General features: G+C 41.0%; 1 protein-coding gene across 1 annotated transcript in view; it reads right to left on the bottom strand.

Annotated features, from left to right (window-relative positions):
- Positions 1 to 16,574, bottom strand: part of LOC122758643 (matrix metalloproteinase-17-like) — a 46,772-nt gene extending 30,198 nt beyond the window's left edge. Inside the window, exon 1 of the mRNA XM_044012911.1 lies at positions 16,367 to 16,574. Within this exon, the coding sequence (XP_043868846.1) occupies positions 16,367 to 16,489 (123 nt within the window). The 5' untranslated portion in view covers positions 16,490 to 16,574. The remainder of the gene's footprint in view (positions 1 to 16,366) is intronic.
- Positions 16,575 to 19,338: the final 2,764 nt, after the last annotated feature.

Here is a 19,338-nt window from a genome sequence, read left to right as displayed (position 1 = left end):
ACTAAAATGTGACGTAAACAGCCTGTCGGTGTACTGATTGGTCAGAGAGTGTCGTCACTGGAGGAGTCATGATTCTGTGACACAGGAATCAAACCAAACAATGCCGAATTCTAGATCAGTGAAAAGGCTTAAAAAAATCCTGAAAACGTGCGTTAATCTCCAACATTTAGCAAATGCAGCAAGTATTGAACCAATCTTTTTAATGAACTGATTCTACTGAGCTGATTCTACTGATTCTAACAGCTGCTTTGACCGTCAGTAGTTTGTGTGTTTATGTCGCTTATAAAATAACATCACAGCAGTTTCGTGCAGCCGCAGTCGGGTAGAGTCGAGCCGAGTCGTGCTAGAACTGCATAGTGGAAAAGCAACAATAGTGTCAAGCTCCTCCGTGCAAACTTCTCATCCCTGCACGACTTCAATCTTCGGTGTATTTTCACCCACAAGAAGTTTCACCTCGCAGCCTGCAAAACAAAACAACCCAACAACCTCCCGTCGTCTGGTACAGTGTAGAGCTACTGAACAAAAAAGATAATCAAACAAAGAACAACACACAGTGCACAAACACATACATACACGGCTCCCAGCTCTGAAAACTACAACACGTACTTGGTGGTGAGCAGTTTTTGTGACGATAAAGACTAATCTGAGGAACAAGGAGAGGTTACAGAAGAGGAAAAGCTATTGGTGTATTTGTGTGTGTCTGTGTGTGTGTGTGTACAGCACCTGCAGAAAGCAGACACAAGCCCACTTGATGTGTGCTGTTTCATTAGGGAGAAAGAAGCCAGAGAGAGTGTGTACTGGACTCACAGCAATAAAAGCGCTCACTGCAGAGAAATGACAGCCCCGCTGTGGATCAGCTGATTCCTCCACAGCCACAGACACCGAAAGCTGCAGCAGGGACTTCACACAGCAAGAGAGTCCATCTTCACAGGGCGGAATTGAGCAAAAAACGAGGTGTAGAGAGAGCCCGCTCGGTTTGCAATTTGACACGAAGCGCAGCCTGGAAATTGGGTCAAAGTTCAGGCCGTGGCAAATACTTCACGCTGTGCTCCACACTGAGACACCAAGCTTGTTCGTGTGTACGAATTAATTCATTTTATGGCCTCGTTATTACCGAGTGCTTTAGGAAGTCTTTCTTCGTCAAGTGCTGATGAAACCATATGTGTTTGTACTTTTTACCTCTTTAGGGAACCTTGTCTTGACGTGTGTGTGTGTGTGTGTGTGTGTGTGTGTTTTCAACTCATCTCCAGTAGACAACGCCATGATGCTGTATGGTAATAAGACGCTTTACAGGGACTGCACAGCCCAGCTGCCTGGGCCCAGTGTGAAACTGTATATCATGACAGTTCCGGCCAGCAGTGGGGGAGAGAAATATGAATCGAGCTCATCTTACACATGACCGCCAGGTGGTCGGTTAAGGTTAAGGACTGTTGATGTACGGAGAGGGTAAAGCAACATGTGCACAGCTGAAGTAATATATTTATATTTTACGGTCATGTTATGTCGACGCAGGGCAGAGACACGATGCTACCCAGTTAAGTTCTGGCTTTATATTTGACGACAAACCCAAAAAATGAATACAATTGGCACAAGAAAACTTCTGGCATGAATGATCACTGATAATGATCACTCAATAAAATGTCCACGTGTCCATGTGTGTGCAAAGGTCCACCAGGGTTTGTGTGACGTAAATTTCATCATATGTCCATTTCTGGGTTGGTCTGCCTGAACCCTGCATGGACAAATGTAAGCACACGTCCCGCTTGAGTGTGCATGGACCGTATGTGCCGAATGCACATGCTCTTAGTGACACAACTCTTTGTTGTCCCTTTAATGGCACACTCATTTGGTGCCATTTATTGTCATTACACATTATAATTATGGTGAGGTTACATGAAGAAGTCTACTGGTACCCATGCGTGTGCGACGCCACGCTCAAAGAATACAAGGACATACAAAACGGAGCGAACTCCTCGTGAGAAAATGCAGATGGAATAAGAGATTGAATACTCATCGCGTGGAATGCTAGACCCTTGTTTAATTGGAAAATTAACTGCGGGCATGTACGTGTATGTGGAAATATGAAGCGGCACTCTGCAGACGCGGAGCTTGGTAAATTTGACCTGGTCCTAAAAATATAATCCAATGTGTGCTGCCATCTTGTGGCGGGGATGTCATAAATATCAAGTTTCATGCAACATCAATACACCCACAATTGTCATTCATGACGTTTCGCCCCCATTTTTGTACACTAAACCACAATTAGAGCTGCAACTAACGATTATTTTCATAATCGATTAATCTGTCCATTATTTTCTCGATTAATCGTTTGGTGTTCAGGATATCAGAAAACCGTGAAAAAAAAAAATGTGGATCAGTGTTCGTCAAACCTGGAAATGATGATGTTCTCAAATGTCTTGTTTTGTCCACAAACCAAAATGATTCACTTTTAATGATTCATATGTTATCCAGAGCAAAGAAATGAAGAAAATATTCACATCTAAGAAGCTTAAAAAATCAGAAATCTTGTCTTAATAATGAAAAAAAAGCTTCAAACCGATTATTCGATTATCAAAATAGTTGTCGATTAATTTAGTAATGAATTAATAACCGATTCATCGATTAATCGTTTCAGCTCTAACCACAATAAATGTACAGTATACGCAAATGCAATGTGTAAGTATGAATAAAAAACAAAAGATCCTCACAAACCGGCTCACTGTTGTAACCTTAGGCAGGAATTCATTATCTAAACAAATCTGCTGGAGGGAAGAGCAGAGGACGAACAACAGTAAAGACTCACGCTGAGCCCGTGTTCATGGGACACTGACAGAGAGAGCCAGATTAAGCAGAGAGAGAAAACCCTATGCACTACACTCCTGGAATATAATGAATATGGTTTTTTTTTATCACACAGCCACAATCTGATAGAAGAAGTCGGGGGAGTGTGTGGAGAAACCGTGGAAGTCTAAGTCGTATAATTACGTGTATAGAGGGCTTGTGTTTACTTCAGTGGTGCTTCAGAGAAGAGTATGTCTGCCGTACAGAGTGATACGTAAGTGTACCTTCATTTAAATGTGATTTATATATATATATATATATATATATATATATATATATATATATATATATATATAAAACAATGCAATTTAGAAAGCCCACTTTCATAAAGAATGATGCTTACAGCATATTCAGAAATACTTGGTGCATGTATTAGCTTTCAAATAATGCACAGTTAAAGCAGATATTTTTTCTCTAAGGTAATATTTATTGACGATTAACCTTATTTTAGGTGATTAATCACTGAAAACGTCAACAGAATCTGGTCTAACTGCCTTGCTGCACTGCACTCGGCACACCGTCTTAGTTCAATTCTGTGCCTACATCGATGCAGTGACTAAGCAACCATGGATTACAAACAGACTGATCTGAGGATTAGTTTTGCTCCTACAAGTGGAAAAAAAAAGATGGAAGTGTCTAAAATACAATCGATAGACAATCCAAAGACCTTGTTAAATGCTTGGGCATTTTTGTTTAAATTTATGTGAAGATGCAGTGAACTTAAGTACGATGTGGCAGAAAGATACCGACGTTTTAAAATGCACTAAAATGTCTTTAATGAACATACACATGGAAAAAGAATAAACTCGATGTCCCTCAATCAAAACAATTACAAAAGACCTAGTTTGATGACGGGGAGGAGGGAAGCAATCGTGGAAGCATCGTGGTTTTGTGGGAATTGTTGTCTTGTGTATTTGCCCTTTGCAGTTTCAGTCGTCATGATATACTAGTGAAAAATTCACACAGTAAAATAAATTAACAAAAGAAAAACAGCCCGTTGGCTAACTACATGTTGCCAAAAATGAGTAGAAATGTGGATTTATATGGATTTGGAGAGAGTTGGAAATGTCACGGGGGAATGTAAGTACACTACATGTCGTCGTTCTTAGATATTTTACACACTGTAACTTCGAACGTTTTTTTAATGTGAGAAAGGTTCTATTTTCTGCAGCAGTGTCGATATTCAATACAAAAAAGTGTGTAAGACATTCAAGACAAACAAGGTGTGTGCTCAAGGGTTGCTCGTCATCAGTGACTCCTGCAGCTCCAAGCTATGAATTCTATTGCTGACTTTCAATTACGTAGTTTTCAAAATGTATGAGTCAGAGCTGAGTGCTTTCCCCCTTTTAATCTGTAAATGGGTCCATTTGGATAGGTGGGAATTACTCTGGAGTTGAATTAAATTCAATTTATTTCAAAATCTCATACGTGTAAGAATCAAGATCACTTGAAGTCTCTAATTTGGATCCAAGTACAATTGTATAAAATGACATTAAAAAAAAAAGAATAATAAAGTAATTGATCCATGTAGATATGATTAAGATGACTCATAAGACCACATTCATAATACCGTCACGATACAGAATGAAGTGGAAGCACTTCTCGAGATAAGGTCATTACACTTGATGAACCTAAATCAGATAATGCGGCAGAATACCTGAGTCGTATTAAAATTACATTCACTGCAGTTATTCAATAACGTATCCCGTGACATTGTCACACTATATCAGAATCATTCTACACATTGACACAACTGTTTAATGACTGTTTAATGTTTAGGAGTCTTTATGTCAGTCAGGTTGGATTTGTTGTAAATCCTTTACTATTATATAAGATTTATAAACGTAAATCACACTGGATCTAAATTTAAAGGAAACCAGAGCCGCCACGAAACCAAACATTAGTTCAAGTGTGTCCATTGAATCTCAACAAAAACATTAAGTGAAGCACTTGAAGAATGATGCAAGTAGCCACCAGGGGGCGACTGTGCTGGTTGCAAAGAGAACTTTGTTTGAATGGAAGTCTATGGGAAAATGAGCCAACTTCTTACTTTATTTACAATGTCAGTAAATATTTTCCTGAAGAGTAAATGGTTTCAATCCATAGTTTCAGTTTTTCTTCAGCAGCACACAGTATCAATATTGTACATTATGTTCCCATTTCCATGCAAATGGACGATAAAGCTTGGCACATACTGTATGTGTGATTGACATAAAATCACACATACACTTGCCATAAACTTGAGTGGTAATTTTTTTTCCAGTAAAAACTCCATCTGGGTGGCCAACAGGATGATATGGTGAAAGCAAGGCATAAAGGGGATCAATAATTCTGAAGTGCATATTGTCAATTCTCTTTCACTGTTACACTGTGCAATCAGTTGTAATATTACGATGACAGGTTTAAGACAAAAAGTCTCTCCCTCTCTCTCACTGTGGTGTGTTTCTGTTTATTCCAATAAAATCATAAATTAACTGGTGACTGGGAAGTTCCAAGAAGTTCGACGAAGGCGCTGAGCAACATGGTCGACAAGGTGAACACAATAAAAATCTTCAAAGTGGTCAACACTGATATTTATCACGAAATATCACATATTTCAAGAAATATGTTTGCTACAAAGCAAAAGTTGAAGAGCGACTTTAAAACATTGAATGGGCAGAAAACGACCAACGACAAACACTTTTTTGGCAAATATTTCACAAAGCTGAGGTAAAACATTCAAAGCAAATACCTTTGCTATATCCATATTTATCCAACCTTATCTTTTGATAATTATTCTTATACCCAGATTCTGCTTCTGATCCTAGTTACTTTCAGCTGTGACGTCACCTCTTATTTAATCGAGTAGAGTTTTACCGTGTTATCACTAAATTGCCTGATCTTTTGTGGGGCATATGTAATTAGTTTAATTGTCACTTGGGGAGAAACAAACTAAGAAATTGCAGTCGTATCCCACAAACGAGAGAGTGAGGGAAAAACAGCAGATACCTAATTAGCTAATGAATAATAACTGAGCTAATGGGCACCTTAAGATACAATCGTGAACGTAATGTCATTCTACAAATTAACGCGACTGTGGGACGAAATAATTCAGGTCTCGGTTTCAAAGTCTGATTGTTATGCCTTAATGCTTATTACAACCAAGCTTTACTAATAAAATAATCACACAAATAGTGATCAGTTTGTCCTTCTGTGTCCCCGTCCTCACGTACAAATGTGCTCTCATATCGACAGCGTTCATTACTCGACTTAAACAGCACGGCTTTCTGACTCTTTCTTTCCTTTTCTTGCACAAACTCTCTCTCAGATTGATGTAAAATAAGCCAAAAGCCTCTATTCCTGTGCTGATATCCGAGATGAAAATAAGCACATGTGCGTTGCTCCAGAGAGGCGGCAGCCCTTTTTTCTTTACCCCCGCACACAAACACACACATACATGCTGCATTTATTACAATTCTGCTAGTTTCAGAAGGAAAAACTTCAGAGGAGCTATGCTGTTGCTTTGGGGTTTCCTTCAGTTCACTTGGCAAGCTTCTGGATTATTTTAACTTTAAACATGCGAGCAGCACATCTCCAGAAACCGCCATAATTACAAGATCTGGTCAGTCCTTTGAATAGCATTGGCAACCGAATCGTTGCTCTGGTCTATGACTAGAGGGGGGACGAGATGCCTCGGTTAAAATAGAATGGCCACATGGAGTTGATTTGGGGTTTTAAACGTGGGCAGCTCGCTTTTGACCCACAGTTTCAGTCAAGCCATGAAACTAATAACAGCCTCAGGGCGACGGGGATCGGACCATGTGCTGCTGGGAAACATACTTCAAAACTTGTCACCTACTATGATGTTTGATTGTGCCAGGACTCTGTGGACAAGATTAAAAGTCTGAAAATCTGTTATATTTTTTGTCAGATTTATACAACTGCATATGAATGGTTGTGAAACTGGACACACTCACACACAGGCCTGAATTCTCCTCCCAAAGTTAGCCATAGATGAATGTACTTGCCTAGAAGTAATGCATGCAGAGTTCGCCTAAGTCCTCATTTGGTCTCCACATGAAATGCAATTTAGCACATTTTGCATTGGCAAAGTGTTCGACCAGCACCAGAATGCCAATCTCTATATAGGGAAGTTATGACCCCCGTAAGGTGCTAATTTCCTGATGGCGCGTTGATTAGCACAAGCTGCCCTACCAAATGTTTTCATATTTTCTAGACCCATTTGCGTTACCCATTTGTGTGGCGTTTTGGTTGCCAAGTAGGACTCTGTTGATGTGATTATTGAAACGATTAGTGAGCTAATCCAATAATGACAATTCCGTCAACACACAACGAGTCAGGCTGTCACTTTTTACCTGAAATTTGGAGATCATCATACCCTTATGGACACAATTTAAAATCCAAATGATTGGTATATACTATGACTTCACCTCATGCCTTGCTTTGATGATGTAAATTGAAGCCATGTCTTTGAAGACCTACATCCAGGCTGAAATTACTTGTGGAGCGTTCTTTTAATGTGTTTAGCAGCACACAAGCAAACAGAACCTGTACAGCACAATAACTGAATTACATACTGGCTAAATATCATCATCAGCCACTTACAAATGTATACGAGTTTCTTGTTGCCAGCTGCTTTTCTTTAAAAACCTGCTCCCTTCAGTTCATTAAAGCCCTGCAGCCATCTGAAGGGAGCGGGACAGGTACGTTGCCGTTACACACAAGCATTTACTTTGATTAAATCACATGCAGACGACACCAGGCAGCACACACACCACTTTCAACTCTGTATTCTGCCTGTTAATGTTCAAGATGTGTGGATTACCAGAACCGCTCAATTCTGTACTCGTCAGTTGTTGAAATACGGACCGTTGTGTCAATAGAAGATGGTTGGAGGATAAAGCGGTAGAAAAAAACCAAAATATTAATCCGTCAGTATTAAACCATCAATACAATATCTCAGTTGACCTTCAAAGGCCAAATAACAATACACTTTCCACAACTTTCTACTGTACATCCGCAAGTCTGCTGAGAGCTATAGATGTCATCATACACCCATGTCTGCGACAGTATGTCCTGACCCTGGACCGGTGTCTACATTTAGCCTATAATTTGTGACAACATGGTCTGTGCATGCTCCAAGTAGGACAACCTACTGGAATGGAATCCAGTGTGGGATCAGGTATGCGTGCAACACGCGTAGACTGACACTGAAGCCTGATTTTAGTATAAATGAGGCCACAGACAAATATGTTTGACCAGAACGTGTACGCTTACTCTGAAGACATGGAGTGTATCATAAAATATACACCGACAGCATGCACAAGTCTTCTAAAATGTATTGTTCTATCCTATTCTATTCTATTCTAGTCTAGTCTATTCTATTCGCGAGACAAGATGAGGATTGTCTACAGTCTGGATTCATGCCGTCTAGGTTTATCTCGAAGAACCGACGTGTTGTCATTGTGATTCAGAAGTCTTACAGCTGCCATGTGTCAGTCCCACGTCGCCATGCTACAGTGCCACACAATGAGGTGTCAGAGCTCTCCGGGCCCTTGTTGAATTGCTTTCTGACGCACTCATAATCTCCACAGCAATTCTGACAGGCTTCTCTGAAACTTGCTCATCTCCAGAGAACTTTTAGGCTTAACAAGACTAAGGTGACAGATTGGATGGGAGTGCATTGAGGTCCCACCCATGAAGCGGAGGATGTGCTGTACAGTATATTACATGCTGAACACCGGCTCTCTGTCAGGCTTTATGGAGAAATGTACTCCCTGCGACATCCACATGACATTATTATTCCTGAAATCATCTTGTCCCGAACAAGAGGCCCGTGATCCATTTGTAGAGGCAGAAGGTCAAAATGCTTAATGGAAGCAGGACAGCAGTTCTAAAAGTCCGTGAATGATTCTGGCTGAGAGTGAAACTCATTTACACAGGAAGCAGCTGGTGTGGTGAAACATCCCTGCATGCCTCATCACCTACTTAACTATTGCTAACAACCAACTGATGAAGCAAAAGGTATGAATCGCCTCGTTTGGCTCACAGTTCCCCGAGAAGTCAAAGAAATGCTTGCCGATATCCAGAACTCTCTTCATTTAGCACACGCCTCCTTTCCTTTTCCCCTCGACTGTCGCCACTGCTGCTTCTCTCTTTGAGCTCCCGCTCTGTCCCCGGCCCCTCGGGGCATAATCAGAAGAACCGTGATGTGTGGTAGAAAGCCTGCGACGTTAAAGTGCACTAAGGAAATAGAAGGAGACTAAGAGAATGAGGGAGGCTGAACACAGAGCTGGTGGAAATGACACCACTTTCAGGGCAAACACTGCACTAATGAGTGCCGTGATAAAGTTGCTCGGCAGACTTAATGAGAAATGAGACTTGGAAAATTAAATGATCGCACTATTATGTTTGAGATAAAACTGAATTATTTAAATGAACATTTTCCGAAATTACAATCCCTGAAGTTTTTGAACTACAGGCGGAGTATTACGGAGGAAAGTAAGAAAATGTTGGATTCCATTCATCAACTCAAGAGTGAGGTGGGTGTTTTTCCTATTCCACCTAATGAGAATAAAGATTTTATTTTGGTGCTGAATGTTATTTGAACTAAATCTCCTTGACCTAACTAGTGAACATTATATAGTAAATAATGAGCCCTCGCTACTTTCTCCTTTTAGCTATGTTATTTTTAACCACGCAGAATAACAACAAAACAGGATCGCAAACCCCATCAGAAATGATCAGAAAACTGGGGTTTTAATGATCATTAAAAATGGTTCTGCACCAGACTTCGAGACTTGACCCACTAATGTTTGTTTTCTGTTTCAGCTGTTGGTTCTCGACTTAATTTCGGGACCTGATTAGGACTCATCACTTTTGCTTTCCAGCAGCAGGGAGGGCAGTGAGCGGTGGAGGAGCAGAAGAGGAGCGCCGACCACTCCAGAGGAATTGCTGCCAGATGGTGTTTCCATTGAAGAAATTAAACGGGAAAGTGGAAGTGAGAAGGGGACTGCTGGGGTGTAAAGTTGTCCTTCTGGGCACACACACTCACACACTCTTAGGGGTTTAGGATCATTACTCAAATGTGTAATGGTTGTGTTTCTTTCTCCGCAGGTGGCTGAATAAACTATCATTTCGGTAATTTATCAGCTGCTAATCTGGCGAGTTTGCTCTCTCTAATCCAAATAAGGAACGCCCCGACCACACAGGTAAGCAACTCCTTTGGGAAAGTTAGCAGTCGTGTTCGAGCAGAGAAAGGAATCCTCGCGAGAAATAAAATATGATGAGCCGAAAAACACGAGGCTGAGGCTGATTTCCATTCTAAATGTAGTGAGTTTCCCCGGAGTGCTGCTATGCGGTGGCGCATCGAGACGGAGAGCAGCAAAGCGGTAAAAAGGCTTCTGACGTGTGCTTGAGTGAGTGGTTCAGATATCAAAAGGTCCCAGGTGTGAGAATTAGTAACATCTAATTGTGAGACTCCAGATTGTTAGACTCCTCCACTTACCCGTCTCTTTCCCAGAGGCATCAGGGACTTGCGGTGTTCTATCACACTACTCAACAAGGCCACGTGTTCATGTTCTTGGCAAACAATTTACGCTTGCACATTTTGGACTGTGGCTACTCATTTGTTCTGCAGCTGCTTTAGTCCAATCATCAATCTTCTACCGCTTTACCCTCCACATGAGGGTGTGGGAGCTGCCAATCTCCACTGACATAGGGCGATAGGCGGAGTACACAGTGCCTTATCTCCATATTCCATGTTTTAGAACTGTGGGAGGAAGCCGGAGAACCCGGAGAAAACCCATGCACACACGAAGAGAACATGCAAACTCCATTGTTCCAACCAGGTCACAAACCTGGGTCTTCTTGCTGCAAAGGCAAGAGTGCTAACCACTACACCAACCGTGTGGCCCCTGCAGCTGCTTTAGTACCCCTCCAAAGAAAATGACACACTCAGTGTATCCACTGTGGAGGAAAAGAATGATGTATAAAATCAAATGATACTATCAGTACTTCACAGCTCCCAAAGTGGCACAGAATGATGCTCTGCGTGTGTCCTCTGGCTCCCCGGTCACTGTCCAACTAATCATCACTGGAACCATCTGCACAGATTCTCCTCTCTTTCCTTCACTTTGTCTCATATTGTAGCTGTAGTTAGGAAACACAGACTAAATAAACCCTCATCTGTATCAGTGTCAAACACATGTAAACAGTTTATGCAATGAACATTTACCAAGGCTGCACAGTTGACGGAGCCCCCACAAAAATCCATCAATATCCTCCCCGGGCCATGTCCCACATTGCCAGACAATTTCATCAAAATCCATTTTTATCTTTCTTTTTAATCATGCTGCTCAAAATCAGACAGTCAAACGCCGGCAAAAAGACAACAGGAAAGGAAAGGAAAGGATTTTCATCAATGAGGAACAGCTGAGGTTATAGCTCCTTCAAGTAAACATACTGCAGAGAGCTTCATTCTGGGCAATGCCTTTGAACAAGGCTTTTCAGCATTTGTAAGTTATTTCAGAAACTAATACTTACAAATATGAACTTTTACGACTACAACCTGTCCTGCCAAATCTCCAGAGGCAGTGAGTGGCATGTGGCTTCTGAGGCGAAGGCAGGAGCTTACGCTTTCCCTAGAGCTTTAGGACTCTCCACATCGAGATCTTATTTCTCTGACTTCTAGTGAGGAAAGAAGAAAGACTATTTTTTTTGTCATCCCCCCCCCAAAAAAAATGTAAAGCCTGTCCTCGACTGGCAGGCACAGTGCAAAGATCATTCCACATGCTTGTGGACGAGCTGGGTGACTGGTACAAAATGATAATCTTGAAAGGCACTTTCATGTCTTTGTGGGTTTCCAGGCACAGGCAGTTCCCACATTTTATCTTTAAGGGTGGACTTAAAGAGTACAGCAAGTTACTTTTCAGATGCTTTAGCTTTCTAAGTGTGCCACCACAGAGGGAGAGGAAGGGAATTGTTTTATCTAGACCAATCTGATCATCAATGACCACTACATTACGGCTAATGGTCCATGTTGCAACCTCGGAGGAAATGTGAAAGACGCGGATTATAAAGGCACGTCCTGCTGAAATGGCGAGCATTCACAAAATACTAAAAGAGAGCAGACAAGTGGAACGTGAAATGTTTTGACTCAGTTTCTATTTGCCCCAACGGTAGAAACTCATCACTCAAGCTGCTCTTCTCCGGAGAGAACTACAAACACGTACACAAGCCTGCAGGTTCTGAGCGTTTGACATTTAAAGTCAGGGGGATTTGGCAAAAAAAAAAAAAGGAGCTTCATCATAATCAAAAGTTTGAAATCAGTCGATATACACAATCACTGTGATGAAAGTAGATCATTTAACAGAGTTTTGCTCCCCAGTGATAGTTTTTGAGCTAACTTTCTCTCTGTTGCTGTTGTTAAGTAAGTGACAAACAGCCTCATCTTGGAGAGGACCACCTTTTTATTGCGTTTTGGCTCCTAATAGTGTTGAGCAAACACTTTAGATCAGTGATAGCAGTCAGAATATAGAGAGTTAACATATATGCATCTGAATTTTCAATTTTCAATATTTCAATATCTGGCAGTTATTCAACCGTTTAGGAACTGCGGTACTGAGAAGTCCTGAGGTTCTACCATAATGACAAGTATATGGGTGCAAAGTTCTATTTAGTTCTAATGTTTTTATTTTCTCGATATCACAAACGGTCTAGGAGTTATAGGAGTTATGGTAATGAGAGGTACGCATGCCAAATCCTGTCGGCGACAACAGGATGGTAACAGAATAGTTCATTGTGTCCACTTAACTTCTTCAACGTTGCCATTAAAGAAGAATTATATTCGGATCATGCAATGATTGTTATTTTTTATTGCCCGGCACTAACTAAGCGTACTGCAATTGTAATCTTATTCCAAAGCTCAAGTGCGTAACTTCTGTGGCCTCCCTGTGGAATTCTGATTAAAATAGTGAGTATAATAAGCACAAAACACCTTAAAGTTAAGCATTACAACGTCTGATACTAATGGACCATTGGATTAGATGTTTTTTTCTTCTTATATTGGTACAAGGTTCTTATATTAAGAAAGAATAGAAGATAACTGGTCTTGTCAGTGTGAAATGTTTTGCTTCCCTTGTGTTTGAAAGATGTGACCTGCATCCATGGATATACAGCCGTCACTGAAAGTCAGTGGAACAAATAAGGGCATCCTCCAGGTGTGTATCCAACACTGTGCTGCCAGTGTTGCTTCACATTTACCGGCACATGAATTCAGGTGAGGCATCACAACAAGAGTAATGGCCCTCTGACTGCACACTGCACAGAGGCTGCAGCACCACTTTGGCCTGTGTGTGTCATACAGCTCTATCTGAGAATACAGGAAAGGTTCCACCTTGAGTGTTGTTTTCTCCGCCGTGGTAAATGGAAGAAAATCACTGCTCTCACTGCAACTTTTCATCTGGTAATAGTGTCATAGTTCACTCAGATCTCGGAGGGGAAAATGGAATGCTTGCACTGGAGTTAATCCACAAGAGTATCAACAGTAGTCCCTGATGTTCCCGCAGGAGGCATGTCAGCATGTACTTTCATCACAAGACACTTTGATAATGAGACTACCTTCGTATCATATAGGAAAATGCATTATTTTGTTTTAAGACCTAATGATGAACACATTGAATCAGTGTGACATGTAACGTCACGCGTGCAACCAAGAGAAGCAAAAGCATAACCTGGGAAATACGCAGAAGCGCAGACGTGTCTCCGTTGGCGAGGAAACGACCCCGGTTGTTTGCGAGGCAAAGTAACAAGGCAATGCAGGATTGTGACAAAAAGACGCTGCCGAATGAAACTGACCTTTTGCGAAAACTGGAACAATGATTGATTCAGAGCTAAGGTGCAGCAGACCGTGGACTTGTGTCAGGATTGTTGGCATCCACTTCGGCACTGAGTCTGTGCGTTTCACACAGATAGAAAACATGAATAAGCGTGTGTGCCGTTTGGCTTTAAAAAAACAATTTCTTACACTAACAAACACTAACATGTATACATTTTGGCAGTCTGTATACAAACATTTCCCTTCACTTTTTGCCCCATACAAGCTCATAAGTGTCCAGTGTGTAAAATATGTCACAACAGCAGATTAATATAGGACACGTGGGAATCACAGGGTCCCTCACAATACGCGATACGTGGTCCACGATACCAATAATATCACAATACAACGATACTGTGATAATCAATATATTACAAGACAATGATACAGTGATACATCGCGATATCTCCACCTCCGTGAAAAATTAAAAAAGGGCAGGATTACTCTTAACGTGGCTTTCCCCGCCATTATCCTGCCGTAAACTCCCTCTTCTTTGGCCAGGCAACTTCTGCCCAAGGGTATCTCATTCATTTGAGTAGTCTAGTATCGCACAAGGAAGGACAACAATATATTACCAAATCGATATTTTGAACTATAATACAGGGACATATGAGTGATGATGTTTCAGAAAAGGAGCTGTAGAGCAGGAAGAAATCAAGAGGCAGAAGCCAAGATGAGCAACAACAAGACATGATGTTGCCTTGAGATGACAATAAAGAGCTTTCACAGTCCAAAGAACGTTTAACTTTTGCAGAGAAAATCATTTATATGTACAAAATGCTCAACGTAGTATCCATCTGACAGTCTGGGCTGCGTACTGAGGGTCTGTAATGAACTTCAGAGTTGAAACAGGCTTCATTCATTACTCATGATGCTTGGCGGTGATCTCAAATAAATACTTCCCAATCATTTCACTCAGGCAAAAAAATGCTACAACCGCTGCAGAACAATACTCGGCAAGACACACAGCCTACAGAGGACATTCTGTACAATACACAGAATATAAATGACACACAGGGACCGAGACCAAAAACACTGCAGAAACAAAACGTTTAAATCTGTCAACAGAGTACAGCGCCAGACGAAAGTGACAGAGCTTATCAAGAAGCATGCCAGACTCAACGTGGTCCAATACGTGATCAATAAAGACTTTATCAATGAGGATTTTGTTTGACATAAGTAGTCACACACACAAAATCACTCGACTCAGATGGTGAAGTTGGCCCGATTTAATGAAGGTGTTAACTCGTTCCGCATGAACTGAACCCACGCCGTCCTTATTATTTATCATTGCTCCAATGTATAGAGTTCTCATTTTTCTTTGTGTGTGTACCTGCACTTGCTGTGTCTCCATAGACTGCAGAATGGTGTTAAAATTCAGAACAAGTTTTTAAAAGAAGACGGCGCTTGCTCTTTCCTGGACGATGGGGAAGAGACTAAAGTGGGGCAGGAGATAATCACCCTGCTGCCACCCCAGCGCTCCCATGGTACATGAACCCCAGTCATGGACATGCACAGACTGACCCCGGGTGGTGCTCAAGCACCTGCTCTTTTACCCTGTGACCAAGTAAGGGCCCCATCTGACAAACATTCTTTATGACTTTCTTTTTCACAGTGTAGAAACTTGATAACTAGATAATTATGAAAGGGAGGGCCCATTTTTCACTTGAGCTCCTGGCCCTGAAATGTATGCGTACACCACTGACATCAGCCTATGGCTGGGACAACATACTTTTATCAAGATACTTGGGTATCGCAACTGAGACAATAACCTATTATTTATAGTTCAATAATCCCTGAACATCACATGTCAGTCATTCAGTTTGACTTTCAACAACATTTAATGGGTGTCGTAAATTAAAATTAAGACGCAACTTAGCCTCAGGCTACAACCTGGCATATTTAATATACATTGTCCCTTTCCTTAATGGTTTGGCACCATCGTACCTCTCCGTTCTTCTTCTTCATGCTCCATCCCGAGCTTTGACGTCTAATAACAGGCTGCTTTTAGATGTGCCAAAATCTCCGACTAAAAAACCTGAGTCGTCTGGCTGTAGTTGCCCCTAAACTTTGGAACGAGTTACCCATGGAAATTAAATCTTGCCTCCTTCATTGAGGACTTTAAATTCCCTTTTGAAGGATGAGAATAGTCAACCCGGACACTTCTATCAAGATTTTAGATACTATTTTACTGTTTGTTTCTATTTTTACTTTTATGTTTTATACCTTTTAAGTTGCCGTGCCATCGGTTGTTTTTAATTGTGACTTAAGTTTAAAATTGACTTGACTTAAATAAAAGAAAATAATTTTTGTTAACTACTACACTTAGTTGCTCCAAGTATATAGGTATACAGTACAAGTATATACTATTGTTTTGTATTTTTTTCCCACTCAGCTACTGCTTTAAGAAAATAAAATGCAAAATTAACAGAATCTTTCAAAACCAAGCCTCCACACTTAACATGCTTTAAACTCAAAAATGTCTTTTCACACCAGAACTTCCTGTGCTTTTTCAGGAAAACTAGCACCTGCTACTTCTGCCTGTTTCACTTCATCAAACTCGAGCGGAAATACCGCGATTCTGCCGGTTTGTAGGCATACGATATATCGAGTTTATACCTCTATTATAGTCAGCGTGAAAAAACTTACCACTCCTGTGTCCAGCTGCTCTGTCGTCTGAGGGGAAGGAGCTGCTCCAGTCACAGGTAAAAGCCACAGTATCTGCAGCAGCAGCAGCAGCAGCATCTCCACTGAAACAGGATTATAAACCATGATGCTGCCCTATGACAGGCTGATCCTGCGGGGCTCACACGCCGACCCCGACACCCGCATCCACGGGATCAATCCCACTCGGACACTCCGGGGAATATTTTGATTTGAAAAAAAAAAAAAGGCTGAATACAAGTCTACCTGACTGTTGAGCGCAAACACATAAAACACATTAAACCTGTGCCGGTAAAAAAAACAAAACAACAAAAACAAAACCCTACAGATAATTAGAGCAGTTTATCTGCGCGTCTAACTTCTAACCCGAGTGTCGACATCCACGAATAAACCTGTGACTTCCGTGTTTTTAAATAATAATAAAGATGAAAGTCCGGCAGAGACACCGAGGAGCAGGAGGTGTCCTCGCGGCGGCTACGTCTCGAGCACACTGACTGTGGTGGATGACAGCAGCTGCGTGCAGATGGTTGTGTGTGTGTGTCGCGAGGACACGCAAAACCAACCACAATGCAATGCGGTTAACTTCCGGTGGGACCTGCCAAAATAAAAGAGCCAATTCTGGAACGTAAAAAAACAACAACACACAAATCAAAACATTGTTTGGAGACGTTTGCTGTTTTAGTCTGCCTCTCTTTAGTCCTAATGAACAGAAACAATGCAACATTAGTTGTATGCTGCACAATTCTAGTGAAAACAATATTATCAGACCTGACTGAAGGAGCGTTTGTGAGTATACACCAGCAGTGCAGGGACGGGTGGAGGGAAAAAAAAGCATTTATCCCATCAAATTGCTGGGTGACTGTTTTTTTTTTGAGCAGTGGAATTTTTCTGTGGCCGCTTCTTTTTGTTTTTCAGTTATACTCCAACCTGTTTGCAGCCATCTTAGGACTGAAACACAACTGTACTGAGAAAAGCAGAGTGTATTGTGTGGAGCGTTTAGGCTTAATCAGAATTATTTTAACTAATTTGACAGTGGTTTGAATGGAGCACATAATATTTGTTTACGTGTGTAGGTAAATTTGCACACTACAGTTTTAGGTGGGATTGATGATGTGGGTTGTCTCATATAACTACATTTTTTACTTTTATTTCTATCTATCTATCTATCTATTGGAACGATCTAATGTCTACAAAAATCTCAAATTTCTGCCAATTGTAAAATGTTTACACTTAAATTAGATCTATCTATTTAAAAATAAATTAAAATGCTATGGTGTGTCACCTACATTACACAAGATGTTATGATGACAGTGATGACAATACATTTGATTTTCTTTAATAGTACACTCTCTCACACACACATACACACACGATGTATGCAAAAAACCCTTAGTAAATGTACACAGTATGTGTGTTTTTTCATACATTTGTTAAATAAAGAGAAATGAATAAAACAGCATAACGAGGGAGGGAAAAACAAACAAACATTTGTCTTACAAGACCATGCCCAGGGGCCTTTTAATGTATTATAAGATTCCCATGATGTCAAATAAATTATTCAGTGCGTATTCCCATGGTTTCACTGCCAACAGTAGCGCATGCTTTTATTTTGAAGTCTGATTTTCAAACTTCCACTATTGCTGCTGCAATAGTCGCTTTTTTTTCCTGACTTCATTCAAAGAGCTGTGGGAAAATGTCAACCTTAAAAGCTTCAAGCACCTTTTTTTATTTCATTTGGCCTTTTTAATTGTGATTGATGCAAATGAATAACAATTGATTTTGGGGGAAAAAAATAGTTAACTTAAAATGATCAAGTTGACGTAGTGATTTAAAGCTGTAGTTTGTAATTTTTAAACACTAACAAACAACTGTTGCATTCAAACCACTGTCATATCAGTTCACACAGTACTGTGTTTCTCAATATAGCAGGTTTTTTTGCTCCACACTGCACATAGTGATATGCATTTTATGAGCAGAAGAAGCACACCGTGCAAGTAAAGTGAGGCAACTTCATACAGCAGCACTATGACTAAGCACAGCACAAAAGCATCCATGAAAAGTAGTGGAAGAATGGATTCTACAATGAAGAATATGTGACTTCTGCACAAGGAGTTGCGTATTATTCTCGCTGCAATGTGGCATAGATCGGTGGGTTAGGGTTAAGGCCCTGGTATACTTCCACGCAACCCATGAATTGCATAGATTTTGGAACAATGCGCAAAGAGCGTGTTGGGTGCGTGTAGACAGTGCATGCGCAAACTGAATTCCTGCACCACCAATAGGTGGAATGAGCCCTGCTCACCAAGCAGAAAAAAACATTCTGACAACAGAAGGAGTAGTCACCAAGGATAGTCATCCGAGCCTCAACCTGGCGACCCTCAAACTCCCCCGCCCTACGAGCCTTTCAACTGGTGAGCTGCTCGAACCAGACGTGAACGAGGGAGATGTAGCATTGTCCTCTTCTTCTTTGGTAGGAATGCGTCCTGTTCCCTGTGTCCAGCCTTGTACTGCCACCTGATGGTGAGGTGGGATACCGCAAGACCCTTATGTGCGACCATGGGCTTTTAGGCATTCTAGCTGTGATGGTTAAGGTTAGGGTAAGGGGTTAGTGAATGCCTTATGTCTATGAGAATGTGTCTGTATGTGGGACAAGGGTGAAAAATGTGGTCAAATCAGCACCCCAGTGTTGTGCACGCTGATGAAATGTTTAGAAAAATAAATTACTTTTTTTTCCTCGACCCATGCCTTTGATTGACAAAACACAAAATATGCAATCTTTTCCAGATATATACTTCACGATGATCTCATTCCTTCGAAGGACAAAACACAGCCTGGGATGCATTATCACTTACCAAGAACAATGACTTCTTTGTAATATGACTGTTTGTGTGGTGTCAACAAACAAACTTCCCTCTCAGCAGCTTCGAGTAAATTGACGACAGATCCGTGATTAATAG

Source organism: Solea senegalensis, linkage group LG21, assembly GCF_019176455.1.
Source record: "Solea senegalensis isolate Sse05_10M linkage group LG21, IFAPA_SoseM_1, whole genome shotgun sequence".
In the NCBI taxonomy this organism is placed as follows: Eukaryota; Metazoa; Chordata; class Actinopteri; order Pleuronectiformes; family Soleidae; genus Solea; species Solea senegalensis.
The sequence above is the reverse complement of the archived record's forward strand: the minus strand, read 5'-3'. Positions and strand labels throughout refer to the sequence as shown.